At 43.3% G+C, this 15,184-nt stretch overlaps 3 protein-coding genes across 4 annotated transcripts; 1 reads left to right on the top strand and 2 right to left on the bottom strand.

The window, feature by feature from the left end:
• Positions 1-1,430: 1,430 nt before the first annotated feature.
• On the bottom strand, positions 1,431-2,759 carry LOC142041186 (ostricacin-3-like). The gene is made up of 3 exons (XM_075049842.1): positions 2,686-2,759; positions 1,696-1,781; positions 1,431-1,591 (listed from the first exon to the last, which is right to left on the bottom strand). The coding sequence occupies exons 2-3, from the start codon at positions 1,751-1,753 to the stop codon at positions 1,431-1,433; spliced, it is 219 nt and encodes a 72-aa protein (XP_074905943.1). The 5' UTR covers positions 1,754-1,781; positions 2,686-2,759.
• A 2,049-nt stretch (positions 2,760-4,808) lies between these two features.
• Positions 4,809-10,916, top strand: LOC142041159 (gallinacin-8-like). The gene is made up of 4 exons (XM_075049816.1): positions 4,809-4,904; positions 8,858-8,948; positions 9,301-9,434; positions 10,453-10,916. Exons 2-4 carry the CDS (start codon positions 8,891-8,893, stop codon positions 10,459-10,461), a joined length of 201 nt encoding a protein of 66 aa, XP_074905917.1. The 5' UTR covers positions 4,809-4,904; positions 8,858-8,890; the 3' UTR covers positions 10,462-10,916.
• A 1,018-nt stretch (positions 10,917-11,934) lies between these two features.
• Positions 11,935-14,967, bottom strand: LOC142041158 (gallinacin-9). 2 transcript variants are annotated; one of them, XR_012653366.1, is made up of 3 exons: positions 14,808-14,920; positions 12,507-12,636; positions 11,935-12,165 (listed from the first exon to the last, which is right to left on the bottom strand). XR_012653366.1 is itself a non-coding variant. In XM_075049815.1 (2 exons), the coding sequence occupies exons 1-2, from the start codon at positions 14,863-14,865 to the stop codon at positions 12,503-12,505; spliced, it is 192 nt and encodes a 63-aa protein (XP_074905916.1). In that variant the 5' UTR covers positions 14,866-14,967. The 2 variants fall into 2 exon arrangements, 1 of the variants encoding a protein (XP_074905916.1); XM_075049815.1 differs by lacking the exon at positions 11,935-12,165 and having other exon boundaries at positions 12,503-12,636; positions 14,808-14,967.
• Between the last annotated feature and the right edge of the window lie 217 nt (positions 14,968-15,184).

Below are 15,184 nucleotides of genomic sequence, written 5' to 3'. Positions count from 1 at the left end.
AAGTACAAACATTTACAATAAGAGTGCTAGAATGAAGGCAAAAGTAACAGTAAGGATACAAGAAACCCAGGAACGTTGCATCAGGAGATACTGTGCTACAGCGTCTCCTGCAAGCTGAAGAGCCGTAAGCACTCATTCTGCGGAACGGTATAAATGGGAGCTGTGTCTCTAACAAAGACAGCATTTCCCCTTCAGAGGGTTTTTTACATACATGGGCACCTCTCCAAACCCACTCAGCAAGCCATTAGGAGTCAAACCCTCAAGTTTGGTAATGTATTTGACTGGGCACTGTTCTGTGCACATTCAGCAACTGCTTCTGAGAAGATAACGGCCAAATCGCTGTGTTGCACATCCATAACTTTTGGAAATGTGCTTGCTAGTCTCTTTCCTTCTTTGTACATTTTTTGGGGGTTGTGTCACTATCAAGGGTCTGATGTTATCTAAAATGTTCCTGGTTTTCCTTTGCATGACGTGCTTCAGAAGTGAAATTTCTCCGATGCCTGCAAGCCCTCTCAAGGAAGCACCTGGTGATATCCTGGCATTTTCTACACTGCTAGGCCATGATGGCAGGGAAAAAGAGACAGAAAGCACGGATTCTGTCTCTGACATCTCAGTCAAAAATACTGTAATACCTTCAAAAAGCAGCCTGGAAACTACCAGAATGTGTACCTGCTGGACAGAAGCACCCATGAACTCATCACAGAGAGAAGCGAGGTTTCATCCCTGACAAAGATGCCGTGGTCACTGCAGGAGTGTCCCAGGAATATGGGCATTGGGAAGGTGGGGATGAAATGACCTCCCTTTTCCCTGGGGGTGCAGTGGGGTGCAAGTGGAGAAATGTCTAGCTGTAAAAGCCACCAGCCCACCTCTGCGTTACTGCCTGTGGTGTGAGCAGTTGTATGAAATATCCCTCCTTCCCTACAAAAAACACTCAAGGCTCAACCATATGAATGCCATTGTAACTGATTTTATTAAAGGGGGGGGAAAGAAATAAATTCCCCAGTGTTGCCTAGTTGATATTTATGGGGTTTTTGCAGACACTGGTATTTGCTTCACTGCAAAGGAAGATTTTGAGAGCTTTTTGTTGCAGCAGGAACTGTTGCCACCAGGAGCGATGGGATCAAGGTGATTCAGAGGCCAAGGCCATTCGGTAGAAGCAGAAAGGATTTCCAAGAAGAATCCAGGGAGTCTTCAGCTACTCCACCCCCTGCATGGTGAAGAAGAGAGAGTCTCAGGTTACCCACCAGTAGGTTTTCTGCAGTGACGTTCCCTTTATTTTATGGCACCAGAGCAGAGGCCGCCATGGGACGCGAATGGTCCCTGAGGACCCTCTCTGCCAGCAGGTTTGGCATTGGAGAAGTGAGACAGGATGGTGGCAGGAGCTGTGCCCCTTAGATGTTTCTCTGGAGGAAAGATAAGGAAGATATCAGTCATTGCCACAGTGATCCCTGCACTTCTACGTACTTTCTGCAGCAAGAATATCCATTAAGACATGTTCCAATCCAGTAATAGGGTCGACGACATATCCCTGGGAAGCAGCGTCCATTTTGCATTAGACAAGGATCGAATGGCCTATGAGTGAAGGGCTGACCTGCACGGTGGGAAAAGAACAGTCATTTACCATGAAAGTGAGCAGAAGTGGATGCACTCTCTTTATCTCCTCTAATTCCTCTCTCTACTCCCCTCACCCCTTACCTGCAGCCCCTTGGAGCATCACAAAGAGGACAACCAGGAGCTGGTAAAGGATCCTCATGGCCACAGCTGGGATGCCAATTCCTTACCTGTAATGAGCAGAGACCACAAGACCGAAAGACATGGAATGGAGGGTCCCCTCCTGACTGGGAGATGAGGAACCACTTAAAACATGCCCTGACCAACCAAACCCAAAATCTTAGAAAATACAATGGACTTGAACAGAGAGCAGAGCGAAAACTGCATCCTTGGAGATACTAAAAATTTCAGCAAATATACCTCTAAGCAACATGACCTAACTACCCCTGCTTTGAGCATGAGTTCAGACTAGAAGCTCCTGGAGTCCCTTCCAATCCAAATTATTCTCAGATTCTATGGTGTTTTGGTGGCTGTTTTGTTTTTTTTTTTTTTTATATTGGTCTTATTGCATTGAAAAATTATTTTCCAGACCCATAAAACACCACGCAGCTTACTCTGGTAGCAGCACAGACCCGCAAATTATTCACCTTCAACCTACCGCAGTTCACAAAGTGTTCAGAGACCAAGCCAACCATCATCCTTAGGAAAGTCTAAACAAGACATCTGTATCTCTTGAACATCAATTAAGGTGACAGCTCACTCAAAATGTTACTGGAATTCAGGCAAGATATGTAGCTCAAAATGCAACTCTGAACCGCTGTGCTGGCTAGACGCCTGTTCTGTAGGAAGCTAGACATTTCTGAACCGACAAGCCCTCTGTCTCTGGTGCCTTGAGTGAAGGTTTCTGAGTCTCTGTTCACTCCCCTTGGAGGTCAGCAAACACAATTTCCTCCTGCAAGCGACCAACCCGCAGTTCTGCAGAACACGCACAGAGCGGATGCACTCACTGGAGTGATATGAAGGAAGGGGTTAATGAAAGCAGAATACTCGTTAGACTTGAGATTAATGAAAGGAAAAGACATGTATAAAGGTGAAGAGGCGAGGGTGCCTATCCAGAACCAGGCAGAGCGTTACCGGCGGTGGAGGATCACCACTCCTGTCCGTCTCTCGTCTCCAGTGGGTGCCCCAGACCCAAACACACCTCTTTATATCAAGGTTTGGGGATGCTGGCAGTGCAGCCAAGGACCAATGAAAAAAGCCTTTTCCAGCCAAATTTGTTCTGTACTTTGGTGTCTTCCAATGAGAAAGGAGGGTCTGCTTTGAGACTGCTTTCACTGCAAAGTCCCCGATCTTTGTGCAACCCATCTTAGACCATCCAAGTTTGTGCAAGATACGTTAGGCCACAGGGTTACACAAAATACCTGTGACCATGCAATGACTGCTCCCCGTGGCCCTCCAGGCTCCTTATTCTGCCTTTTGTACGCAGCTTCATTACCTAATTTGCAGCTGTAGCATGGTCATTGTTTCCCTTCATAACATTTTTTCCTTTACATCTAACCTTCTGGTTGTCTTTTCTCCACCTCAGTAAAAGAATAAGCATTGCTTACTTTTCAGAGTATTAATTACAAAATTAATAGTTTAGGGCATAATGAAATGATGAGGTATGAAATTATAACATGAATACAATCTTTCATATAAGATTTTATGATAGATCACATTTTTATTTCTGCTACTTCCTCTCTGGATTACTCGGGTTTTTTTCCTGTTGTTTCAGTGTCCTTCCTGACACCAACTTGTACTCAATTTTTCTCAGGCTTCCAAGCCTCTGGCAGGATAACCAGCACACCTGCCAGCCTCATATATATTTCTCAAATTATCTATAAAAGATAAGCAGTCTACTAAGAAGAAATTTCATTTCTAATCCTTCCATTTTTGAACAGCAGTCAGAAGTCACATATTCTCTCTAAATACGTGGGCATGTATATTTGCATATACATATTATACATGGATCAGTATACATACAGGTATTCAAACACTAAATATTGACTTCGAAGGTCGTCAAGATTTTACAGTTTCTGAGCCATGAGCACGTTTGCTGTTACTCAGCCTAAGTCCTTTCTGGGACACAGAAGCAGCAATTCCTATTTCTGAAGCACTTCTGCTCTAAGTCTAAACAGTATGGATAACTCCATCCTCTGTCAGGACATCTTTATTGACAGTTTATTCCATATAGTCCAGCAAATGGCACTGGCCAGGGTAGGGACAATGGGTAGCACATGTGAGAAACCTGCTTAGGAAGCGCTGCTGATGGTCTGTCTCTTTTTCTATGGCAGTGACCAATGTGGCCATGTGTTTTTAAACCCCTAAGAATCCACCAAGTGAGCCATGGCATGGAGGAGGAAATTTCTGCCTTTTTTTTTTTTTTTTACCCACAGGGAACACATTAGAAAAAATTATCCGGATCTCCAACACTGATTTTATTAGAGCACAGAGCCAAATCTGAGATTTTTGGCATGGAGAAAATGCAGACCTCCCTGTCACCTGCATCTGCCGGTGAGCAAACCTTTCATCCAGGTTTGCCTTTAGTCTGGCAATTTTATGTGGTTTTCTTCCCTTTCTGTGATGGCAAGAAATGTTCGTTCTTTCCACTTTTCCTTATCCCCATCCTGACAGGATGCCTGGTCCCTGTTCCTTTGGGACCTTCCCACTCTTCTGTGCTACACCATCTCCTTTGGATGTGTCTCTGCTTATCGCACTCTCTGCTCCAGAAGTTTTACCCCCCCCAAAAAAAAATATCAACAAATAATTGTCCCTGAGCCAACAATTTAAAGTCAAGCCGTGCCTTGCAGCGGTTAACCCCCGACACGAGGAGTTCATTTCCATGGCTGGAGGATGGTGGGAAGACCCAGAGGCACACAGCTGCTGTTAGCTTGGCCATCAGACACGTCGCTGTGCTTTGTCGCGTTCCGTGCTGCCCTGGCAGCTGGGCTGTGCGATTCTTGTGCATCTGGAGTTATAAAAGGGGAGAGGTGGGAGGAAGCTCTGGATGTAACCAGAGGTTTGACAGCTCTGATGATTTCCAGGCAGGATTTGGCCAAGTCAGGTCTGGGCAGGTTTCCACGGGGCTGGCCAAGGCCACCGAATGGACAGCAGGATTGTTCCATGGCTGGATGTCATACCTTTTTTTTTTCCAAATTGTGGACGTGCCGTGAGGACAAAGGTTGGGCAATCATACCAAAGGTCTGTCATCCCTTCCCGTCATTTGCACGGAGGACGCTGGAGGAAGAGGGTGGCGAAGAGAAGGTGAAGGATCCTATGGCTTCAAGGAGGCTGAGGACGTCCTACCATCAGAGGTAAGCTGCGGCATGACGGAGGCAATATATAGACACACAGGTTTAACCCAGTTGCCTTCACACCAGCATTTAGAGCAATTTGTAGTGCTCTGGACTGTCCAAGACCTCCACCCGGAGCTGGTGGAGAAGGTCAGGAGAGAGGAGACCAAGCCTTGCCGGAGCAACTGGGGGGCCAGGTGGGATCTAGGGCCATCCCAGGTGGCACTTGGCTAAGTGGGAGCAGAAGAATTGAGACCTGGATATTCACAGAGGACAGGAGTCTGGGGCATGCTGAGTGATAAAAAGCCAGCTAGGATTTAGAAGAGTCCTTCCACATACTCATATTAACAACATTATATATATATATATAATTAATTAGTATGGATTTGCTAGGAGGACTGTAGAGAAATGTGAGAGTGAGAAATGCCATCCTTACAGAGTATGTGTAACTTTAAAACAATTACTTAATTAATATCCTGACTATTCCTGAGTAAATCACATATTAGAATATCTGGTTTATTCTTTTCCATTTGCATGTTCTTCAGCTAAGATAAAATATAAAGCGGTTTAGAAAATTCAGCTTTTATTTCTCTTACAACATTTATATATTAGGAATGTATACATGCACATGTGCGTGTGTGTGCATGTGCCTGCACGTGCTCTCTGTTTAAAAGAAGAACATGATTTTTAGGGCTCCACACAGGACGCTTTGCAGTATGGCAGAGAAAGGAAACTGAATAAGACATACAGCTGTCAAAATGCTTTCAGCCCACAATATTAATTGACATGCAATATTAATTCTTTTATTACACGTGTTTAATTGCCAACAAACATGTATTTTTGTGAGCTTGAGTAGCCAAAACAATATGCAGTCAATAATAGTATACTGTAATTAAAATTACACAGTTTAATTACCATATTTAAGAAATTTAAAGTAAGTTTACTATCAAGTATAACAACAGATATAATTCATTAATTGAAGATCTTATCCCAGTCTTGATTCATATTTGAGCTTTGATCTGTTTTGTACCACTTTGGGCAGCTGACACAGGCACAAAGTGGGAAACAGGAGGAAAGAGTGGTTTTACCCTATTTTAAGGTCCTTTTCAGGACTTGACTGGTTGTCCGTCTTCTGCTTGTCTGCATTTACTGCGGTGAAACAGACCCTAAAGGCTCAGTTCAGAGCTCTGCGCCTCTCTGAACACATTTAGGGATTTAATATTCATAGTGTTTATTTCTGCCTCTTTACATTTCATCATCTGATTGCTTAAGAAAATTTTTTAAAAAGAAAAAATCCCCACTCATGGAAACAAATGGTCCTCCGCACTGTAAAGCACATATACATGTTCCATCAATTAAATTATACAAGAATGGGATTTAGCAAAATAGCTGTCTCTAGGCAGTTAAAGCACCTATTTGGATTTTTTTTCCTTTCACTTGGACCCCAGAAAACAGGACTTTGAGGTCCTGCAACACAGAGACTGATGATTTCTAAAGGAAGCAAATGTGTCCCACCTCCGCAGGCGTTCATCGTCGGCTGTCTCCAGCCGCAGAGGCAAAGGGAATCCCACGCTCCTTCTCCCTGAACCTGCTGCCTGTTACCTGTTAGGTTCAATAGGATTTTCAGAGCAAGGATCGCCGCCTTGTCCATTGCAGGAGTCCACAGCACATTGCCAAACACCGAGGGTGTTGAGGTTGGGCTGTCAGAAAACATAATTCACTAACATATCAATGCTGGGAATCAGAAGAGATCAGTATAATTAAGAAGAAAATCCATAAAACCCTGCTGTCAGAATAATTTACGTACTCAGCTGAAGAAGGCTGCTGGAGAGATATTTCAATATTAGCTCTTCATTGCCCTCTTCTGGGAGGCGGGTGACCTGGGTAGGTGGATGGGTTTTGGATGGCTGTTTGGAGTACAAGGACGTCGGAGTTTTTTTCTAGGCTTTTAGTAGTATGACAATCAAAACACAACATCCTTTTTCTGGGCTCACCTGGGTGCCTTCAGGGTCCAGGAGACGCCAGTGCTGCCATCAGTGTCTCCGGTCCAAATCCTCTGGCGGCACATGTTTGACCAAAACAGTGGAGGTTGTTTCCTCTGGCCGCCTAGCAAGTGGGTGCATGGAAGTGGGTGCCTCCCTGAAACTTTAATTATTCCAACCCTAGTTACTTGTTCTGCAATGAGCAGAATACAGATGTGGTAAATGCATGAAAATGAAAATGTTCTTGGTGCACAGATAAGTGTGCTCTTCTGTGTGATCGTGCTGCTGCAAAAAAATTGCTCGAACTAGGCTGGGTGCTCAACTCCTCTCTGCTCTCAAGACATTTTCCACAGCTCACAAGACCTATCAGGAGCTTTTTTTTTTTTTTTAAGTCTTGTGCAGAAACTGAGCTTCGTTAATATAGCTGTTTAGGTGCTGTGGGAGGTATCTCCAGGCTTCAGAGACGACCTTTCTGCAGTCAGTACCAGGCACTGCGGCCATGGGACAGCCCTGTAGAATTAGGATCCAAACCAGCAGCTTTCATTATCTGTCCCAGGATACTTTGTTCACGGTGGATCGATGTGTTCTACACAAACCGAGGTGCTGTCAGGTGCTTTTAGGAAGAGCCAACTCGTGTGCCAGAGAAAGGGGAGAGAGTTCACGAGCAGTCACCGTTTCTTATCGGCTGCTGGGAAGCGACATTTCTGGGAATTGCCGTGAGAAGCCCATGTCCTTGGCCAGCTGGTCTGTGGCAGCTCTGGCATCCACAGGGAGATATAAAGATGGTTGTTTTGGGGCAAGATGTCACTCTGTGAAGCCATCCCTTGAGAGGAACCAGGTAGGACAGACTGGCCACTGTGCCCCCTCTCTTGAAGTCCTCTAAGGTGAGCTGAAGGTTTCCCCTCAGTTTCAACTATAAGGAGAAAAATACATACCTTTTTGGTAATATTTTTTGCTTCTCTAAAAAGAAATTAATCATTTCAAGATGTATAATTTTGTGGCTTAATTAAATCCTCATAAACAGCCAAAATGTACAATGCTTGATATTTCAGTGATGCGTTTAGCTGATTATTATAAAAATAATGGTGATTCTGAATGATTATAATAGTTTGTGTCATTTTCAAAAGTTAATTGGAATCTGCAGCAAGCAATGATGGTGGAGAGATCCTTTGAGGCTTTCAGCTGGCACACATTATAGAGGTGTTATGGAGGGAAGGCATAGATGGCTTAGCTTTTTCTGTAAAGACATTTTCAAGGACTTACTACTGGCTTGTAAGCAACAAAAATGGCTATTATTTGAATAATTAAAGCTTCTGAGTGTTTATTATCCAGAGAAATTGGAATGGCTTAAGTCATTATCTACACATATCTGAAACAAAATATATGATACTTAAATAAAATAGACATTTTAGTCATTAAGCAACTTGCTACAAACATGAAGCACCACACCATATGGGCTGCCATGAAGAAAGTTAACTCCATCCCAGCTAGACCCAGTATGATTGCTCAAATAAAAATAGAAAAAACTCTAAATGGAAGTACCGGTGATTTTGTGCATGTAGCAACATTACTTATAAGTTATAAAAGGGATGTAAGAACAGCTTGCTTATATTATAGGATGTGGATAAAATTGGGGGGAAATTAATTACATTTCTTTTTTTAAAGCTATAACATCCAGGTGTATGGGATTCAAATATAGAAGCAGGTGTAGGCTATCTTTGCAGCTGATGGAAAGAAAATCACAATATTCATCTAGCTCTTTAAAAATTTATAGGCATAAATACACTTTCTTGATCTTATGCAATGTGCTTTCAAATGTATCTTTCCTCAAAAAGTGGTATTTCAGTAGATTTATTCTAGAACATTTACTCTATTACATAAATGGCACTTTTTATTAACAACTTGCAGCTTGCATGTCATAAATAGTGTTTGTACTGGGTAATGACAAATGCAGGTTAAATGCACGAGGTCTTTCTGTGTTTTTTTTTTTAGTAACTGTTGTGTTTGGTGGCACTGAATTCGGACATGAAGATCTTTTCCCTTTTCTTTGCTGTTCTCCTTTTAGTGCTCCAAGGCACTTTAGGTAAGACCCTTTAGGTAAAATCAAAGGAAATGCAGAGGGAAGATTGTGAGTATGGAGAACCTAAAATAGAAATGGAAATAAAATGGGTTTTAGTCCCTTTTGTCTCAGGCCAGCTAGTGCTGCCAGTGTGTTGGGCACACTTTAGCAGTGAACTAGCTGGGTCTAGCCAGTTCTAGAGTTTAGCTAGCTGGGTCCATTGGGAACCCTCCTGATTGGAAAACTGGGGAATTTAATGGTACAGACTGAGGCAGCCTGCAGGCAGGCTAGACTATTGCTGTCACACTATAACCCTAACTTGCTCTTAGTCTTCTTTGGGAAGGAATATCAAGACTCTGGGGACTTTTTTGTGCAGGTTTCATGCGTGCACCTAGTAACGATGTGCAATGCAAACAGGCTGGGGGTACCTGTTCCACCGACCACTGTCCTCTACCGAATATGAGGTCCTTCGGACATTGCACGCAAGGAGTCCCTTGCTGTCGGACTGTGGTGAGTTACGGATTTGATGAAGATCAAGTGCTTCTTGGGGGAATGTCTTTATTATTCACTTTCACACATCCAGTCCACCCTTTAGATGCGAAACTCCTCTAGTGCAAGCCGGCAAGGGAGCAGAGACTCTGCACACTCAGATATAGGATTTCCTGAGGATTTCCTCACTAGTTCTCTCTGTACCATTAACGATGTAGCTCAAATGCCTCATGGGAAAGATCACAGTCAAATCTCTTTGGCAGAGATAAGTAATTAGCTAGAAATGAACTCTTTTTTTTCTTCTGTTCCCATTAGCTAACTCAGACTGCTTGTGATGAGTAATGCTGGCTCCAAAGGACATGTCTCATTGTGCACACTGGAGACCTGAGGCATTTGGGTCAGGTTGATAGGAAACCTGCATCCTGCCCATTGCAAAGTCTCACAGTCAGAAGAACAACCTGAAAGTTACATTGTTCTGCTAGATGTTTTCTCTAGTTCCATAATTCTCCCCTTTTAGACAAAACCAAAACTTTAAATCGTATTTTTTCTTGAATTCCTTACTGGAATCCTAAAGTTCAGCCTGTATCTTTACTCCAATATGAAACCGCAGAAACAAATATCCATAAAAATTTACACTCTGCCTCCACTGATTCTAATATTTCATTTTCTGTTTCTTTTTGCTGTAATATGCTGCAGCTAGTCTTATTTTTGGAAGGTCTTCTTTAATCTTTGTTCAATATTAATAGAAAAGATGTTAAAAACAAAACATCAGCAGCAGAAATTCCTCTCCATACCAGAGATTTCAAGATGAGTAGGAAGCTTCAGGTACAGAGACCAGGCAATTCATTATTAGGTAAAATAGAAAGGCAATTTATGATTAAAATTCAGCAGCAGCAGGACTGTGAATATCCTACTAAGCACTGACAAGTTATCCAGGAATATCAGCTCTTGGTGCTCATTCAATCTTTTCTGTGCTTTTTATTCGAGTCCTTTCCTGGTTATAAGTACAAAACCTGAAAGTTTCTTTTCTTTTTTGCAGTATGAATAGTGACCGTGGGCATCTCAGATGGGCTAAGCAGAGCTTCTGGCAATGTAAGAGCTGTATCATCCCATTGGAAAATCTGGAATTTTGAGCTGAAAATATGCATTTAACACACACATGCACACACCAAAACATGAACAACAACAGAAAGAACACAAACTCCTCCACAAACAAACTTAAACACCTGAAGAAACTTTAAAGCAATTCTTGAACCACCCAGAAAAGACCAATATTTCTCATTTTTCTAAAATGTTTTTTTTTCTGTTGAAACTATATTGCAGCCACCAACATCTATCTCAGAGAGCAGACCACCAACATGCAGAAGTCTGTCCCGATGCAAAGCAGGTTCTTCCTTTGGCCCTCAAAACAGATATTAATTATTTTCTTTTCCCTTTAGAGTTAGCAATAATGTGAATAACGCTAGAAGACAAATGTCTCCAGGAGACACTGAACGCTCAGCTGGGGGGTTCATATTTCATAGTCTACGTGTCTCAAGAAATTTTAATAAACTTGCTCCAGAAGACTTGTGTTTGATCCTTATACCTGTGAGGAATTGCCTTGGTGTGTGTTTTTGCTAGAGGACCTGGCTCTCATCTCACCTGGGGTCCATGTGACATGTGCCTTATGGTAAACTTATCTAAGAAGAGGAGAAGAAATCAAACCCATGTATGGACAGGAATATGCCCTTGTCCTATTCATTATTAGGTTGACCAGTAACAGCCAAGAATAACTTCCCCAAACCCAGTGTGATTAGGCTAGTAGAAATCTGGGACAAAGTGGCCGTGTTCAGGGCCCGTGGCAGTCCTAAACCCATCCATAGCAGCTCATGGCATGGAGAGCATGGATACTTTTAGTAATCCCTTATCTCAAAACCTTTTGGTCTTAGCACCCAGGGATCTTAGGGATGGGGAAAGCAAGCAGGGGATGCATCTAGACCTTGTAACAGCAGGTGCCGAGACTCCAGGCTGATGGACGTGCAAACCACTGCCTCCAGCCAGCATAGGGCAGTGGTAAATAGTTTGACTAGTTTAGGATCCAGAGAAGTAAAATCCTGATGCTGGTCTAGACTAAATAGAGGCATCAGGAGCAGAAAGACGTGAATGTGGCAAGGCAGTTTCAAGACCTGAAGTTGGTCTTCTGCCACCCTGGGCTTTCTCTGCATCGCCATTCCCAGCACTTCAGCTGCAATCCTCTAGAGGAGCGGAGGAGTGAGCCTGTCTCCTGAACCCCAGCCTGGTGCCCTGGACTGGGATGGAAGAGGGAATGGGTTCTCGTGCTTTGTGATTTATTAATAAATATGTTGCCACACAAATCGCTGCAACCCAGACACTCTGCAGGACGATTTAACAGGACTCAATGACACATGCACTTAAATTAACTTAGTTTAGTTAAATAAACTTCATTTACAGGCTGATTTTTATAGACAGTAAGAACAGCAAAAAACACCCTGACATACATAAGCAAATGTCAGCAACGTGGTTTCACAGTGACTTGCTTTTATTAGAATTGAAACTGCAAATCTCTTTATCGGGGTACAAGAACTCCTCCTCAGGTCTTCTTGTGCTCCTAAGGGTCTTCAGCCCCATGGGAAGGCTCCCCAGGTTTGCACCGAGGCTGGGATCCATTGATGTCAAAAATGGGAGATGTCTCAGATGCCCAGAGCTCTTGTCTGTGTGGTCAGTGAAGTGTCAGTTTTAGGAACTGGGTGTCCTGCAAAGAAAAATCAGGTGCTTAGCTAGTCCATCTATCTCCATCCAAACAAATAAATTATACTTGGCTGTCTCAGACTACCACAGGCGTAAGGTAACATGCAGGGTGAAAGACTACCAGAGATCCTTGTGATCTGGACCCCTGACCTGTGTTTCTGGCCGTAAAACAGCCCAGATAAAATGGATGATGTGGATGTTACCACTCAGCGCACACCACAGCTAACCAGCTGCAGCTGCTGCTGACCCAGAATACCTGCCAGGGTATAGTTTAAGAGCAAAACTAGCTTGGGAATAAAGAGCTGCACTGGTGCAGCGGCATTTCTCTGGAGGAATTCATCTTACCATTTGCAGCATTTCAGCTTCCCACCACGGCAGGTCCCAATGTCAACCAGAGGAGCAGAGCATGCAACGAACGAGCAGGAGCCCCGGTTTTGCCGGCATGCTACGGTGTCAGCAGCTTCTTGGCTGTAAGCTGCAAAAAAAACCCAAGGGAAAATTCATGTTCATTTATCAAGGCAGAGGACTGGAGAGTTGCAGCATCGGCTTTACCTGGTGTGGTATGTGGTTTCCTGCCACAGTGCCTGGTCTGTGACTGGGATAACCTGATCACACCTTCTCAAGGTCTTTACATCCTTATGGAATGCGAACTAACTGACATCTCTCCATTACAGCCTGGAGAAACAGTCTGCCTGATTAATAGTGACCTGAAGATAGCTGTCTGCTTCCTTAGCATCTCTCCTGGAGACATGTGCTTGTCGTTCCAGTTACACACGGAAATACTATGTTATATGAAAAAGGACACACAGAATAATGTATTTTTAAAATTAATCCCGCATTACTCTCAGAATAAAAAGTGATGGTATTCAAATAAAAATGTCCTAACTGAATTTCTTCAGGCTTTCGGTTCAAGTTTCAGCAAATGCAAAGCATATTTATGACTCATAATCTTTATCTTCTACTTTGAGTAGCTTCCTCACAGGAAGCATTGAGCATTGTGAGCATGAGCGGCACTCTCACAGGAAACCTGTGCACTGTGTTACTGTGTAAAATATGGTATGGCTAACACAGATGGCATAAAACTTCAGAAAAGATAAATCTTAATCACAGCCAAACCAAGGGGACTAACATTTTCATAACTAAAATGTGTTATACACTGAAATCTACACCATAAAGTAAAGTCAGGGACTGCTGTCACTAGTACTGTACGTGGTTTACTAGATGCTATGCTGGTTTTACCATGCTGGTATGTTCAGAACTGAAGGGCCAAATGTTCAGGTGGTGGCAAAGACTGCAGCTCCATCACCTTCAGGGGATCTACCCAGGCTTATCGCAGCTGAAAAGCTGGCCCAAAGTTCAGGTTCAGAGTATTTCCAGGCTAGATATTACTTGTTCCCACTGGGATGTTCAGATTCAAACTGTGTTATTTTTATCTGATTTAAATGGTTCTCTTATATCACCTGGAGCCTTGTGCATCCGTGCACTTAAAAGGCAGAAGAGGCCCTTATCAGCTGCCCCAACTTCTTGCTAAGCACAAACCCGATCATCTGACCCAGTACTTTCTGTGTCTAGCTCAATCCACACCTCTCATCAAATTGGACTCTATCCTTAATTTGAAAGGCATGTAAGCTTTATTCTAAATTAGATCTACCACATTTCAACCAATTTGTCCTAGTGGTTCTCAAGTCTTTTCTCTTAATCACGTATCATCCAAGGATTGTGTGTTGTTAATTTCACTCAGCTGGTTTTAAAGACATCATTAGACCTTGGTTTCCCTTTTCTCCTAAATTAAAAAGCCCTATAGACTTATGGGTCTTTTCTGTGTGTAAGTCTTTATGAAGAGATATAAATTTACTTGTTGCCCTTTCCCAGAGACTCTACTGGAATTGCACCAGCCCTGCAGCCATCTCAGAGCTCACAGATAGTTTCGAAATAGAGGATACTTTTTGTGATGCATAAAATAGGAAAAGTCCAAGAAAGCAATCCAGAAACATATGCTACAGGCTTTGTCTAAAGCTCCTACCAGTGTCTGCTTTTGGCTTAAGTGGTTCTACGTTTCTTCTTTGAATAGACAGGTGTTTGCTGCTCTAGGAAAGTAGGTACAATTTTGAGTCCACCGCAAACCAAAGCAAGGATGGAAATAGGTTAAACTTCTCTGAAGTTGCCCAAACAGCCTGGACCCATGCATGTGCTCTAAACCCACTTAATGCACATGGACAGTATAGAGTTCAGGCAAAGACCCATAGTCACAACTACTTTTTTTCCAAAAATAAAGGAGCTCTACTAATCTCAAATACACAGTCGGGAGGTGTGGGTGCGAAAGTGAGAAGAGAAAGCTCTCACATTGCAGAGTTGCATGTTAAGTATCAGTGTAAGAATTGCCTCAATACACAGGACCACCTTTTTTTCCGCCATGTCATCGTGTGACTGGAACGCAAGATGCTAGAAGGAGACCCTGAGGAAGACTACCAAGGACCTCGACTCAATAGCTTAAAGATTAGGACTGTGACTAGGGAAGGGGACTTCTAATATGAAACTCATGGTGTCCAAGAGCACAGAGGTAATCTGAACCTCAGCACTGGGCTCTAATGGACTTCTCTGCACATGCACCCTTTTAGCCTTCATCTCATCTATTTTCAAACTTACCTGGAGCAGCCTGGAAGAGGAAGAAGAGAACAGCAACGAGGAAGAAAAGGATTCTCATGACTGCCAGCTGGTAGTAGGAGAGTCTTTGCAGGTATGAAGATACTCAAAGACGGACAGAAGCTGAAGTTCCAGGCAGAAGACGGTTAGTCCCTCTACTTATAAAGGCTCTGGGATGGAGCAGTGCGGAGAACTAGGGGGGCGGGGGAGTGATTGAAGAACAGCGAGTTCATTGCCCGTTACTGTAGAGACTGGTGATGTATGAAGATGTTGCAACCTAACAGATTTGAAGATGCCTGACCTGAGCAATGACCAAACCATGCTAGCTGACCTGAGCAGCCAAATCACTCCGTGCTTGCAGGCCCCGTGCCAGCTGGGGG

The sequence above is a fragment of the Buteo buteo genome, chromosome 17, assembly GCF_964188355.1.
Source record: "Buteo buteo chromosome 17, bButBut1.hap1.1, whole genome shotgun sequence".
NCBI classification, from domain to species: Eukaryota; Metazoa; Chordata; class Aves; order Accipitriformes; family Accipitridae; genus Buteo; species Buteo buteo.
This window is presented reverse-complemented; position numbering and strand designations above follow the sequence as displayed.

Coding starts and splice junctions, on each gene's coding strand:
- LOC142041186 (XM_075049842.1), bottom strand. CDS start 1,753: ATGAGGATCCTTTACCAGCTCCTGGTTGTCCTCTTTGTGATGCTCCAA. Junction 1,592..1,695: donor GATGCTCCAAGGGGCTGCAG/GTAAGGGGTGAG, acceptor CCCACCGTGCAG/GTCAGCCCTTCACTCATAGG.
- LOC142041159 (XM_075049816.1), top strand. CDS start 8,891: ATGAAGATCTTTTCCCTTTTCTTTGCTGTTCTCCTTTTAGTGCTCCAA. Junction 8,949..9,300: donor AGTGCTCCAAGGCACTTTAG/GTAAGACCCTTT, acceptor TTTTTTGTGCAG/GTTTCATGCGTGCACCTAGT.
- LOC142041158 (XM_075049815.1), bottom strand. CDS start 14,865: ATGAGAATCCTTTTCTTCCTCGTTGCTGTTCTCTTCTTCCTCTTCCAG. Junction 12,637..14,807: donor CCTCTTCCAGGCTGCTCCAG/GTAAGTTTGAAA, acceptor TTTTTTTTGCAG/CTTACAGCCAAGAAGCTGCT.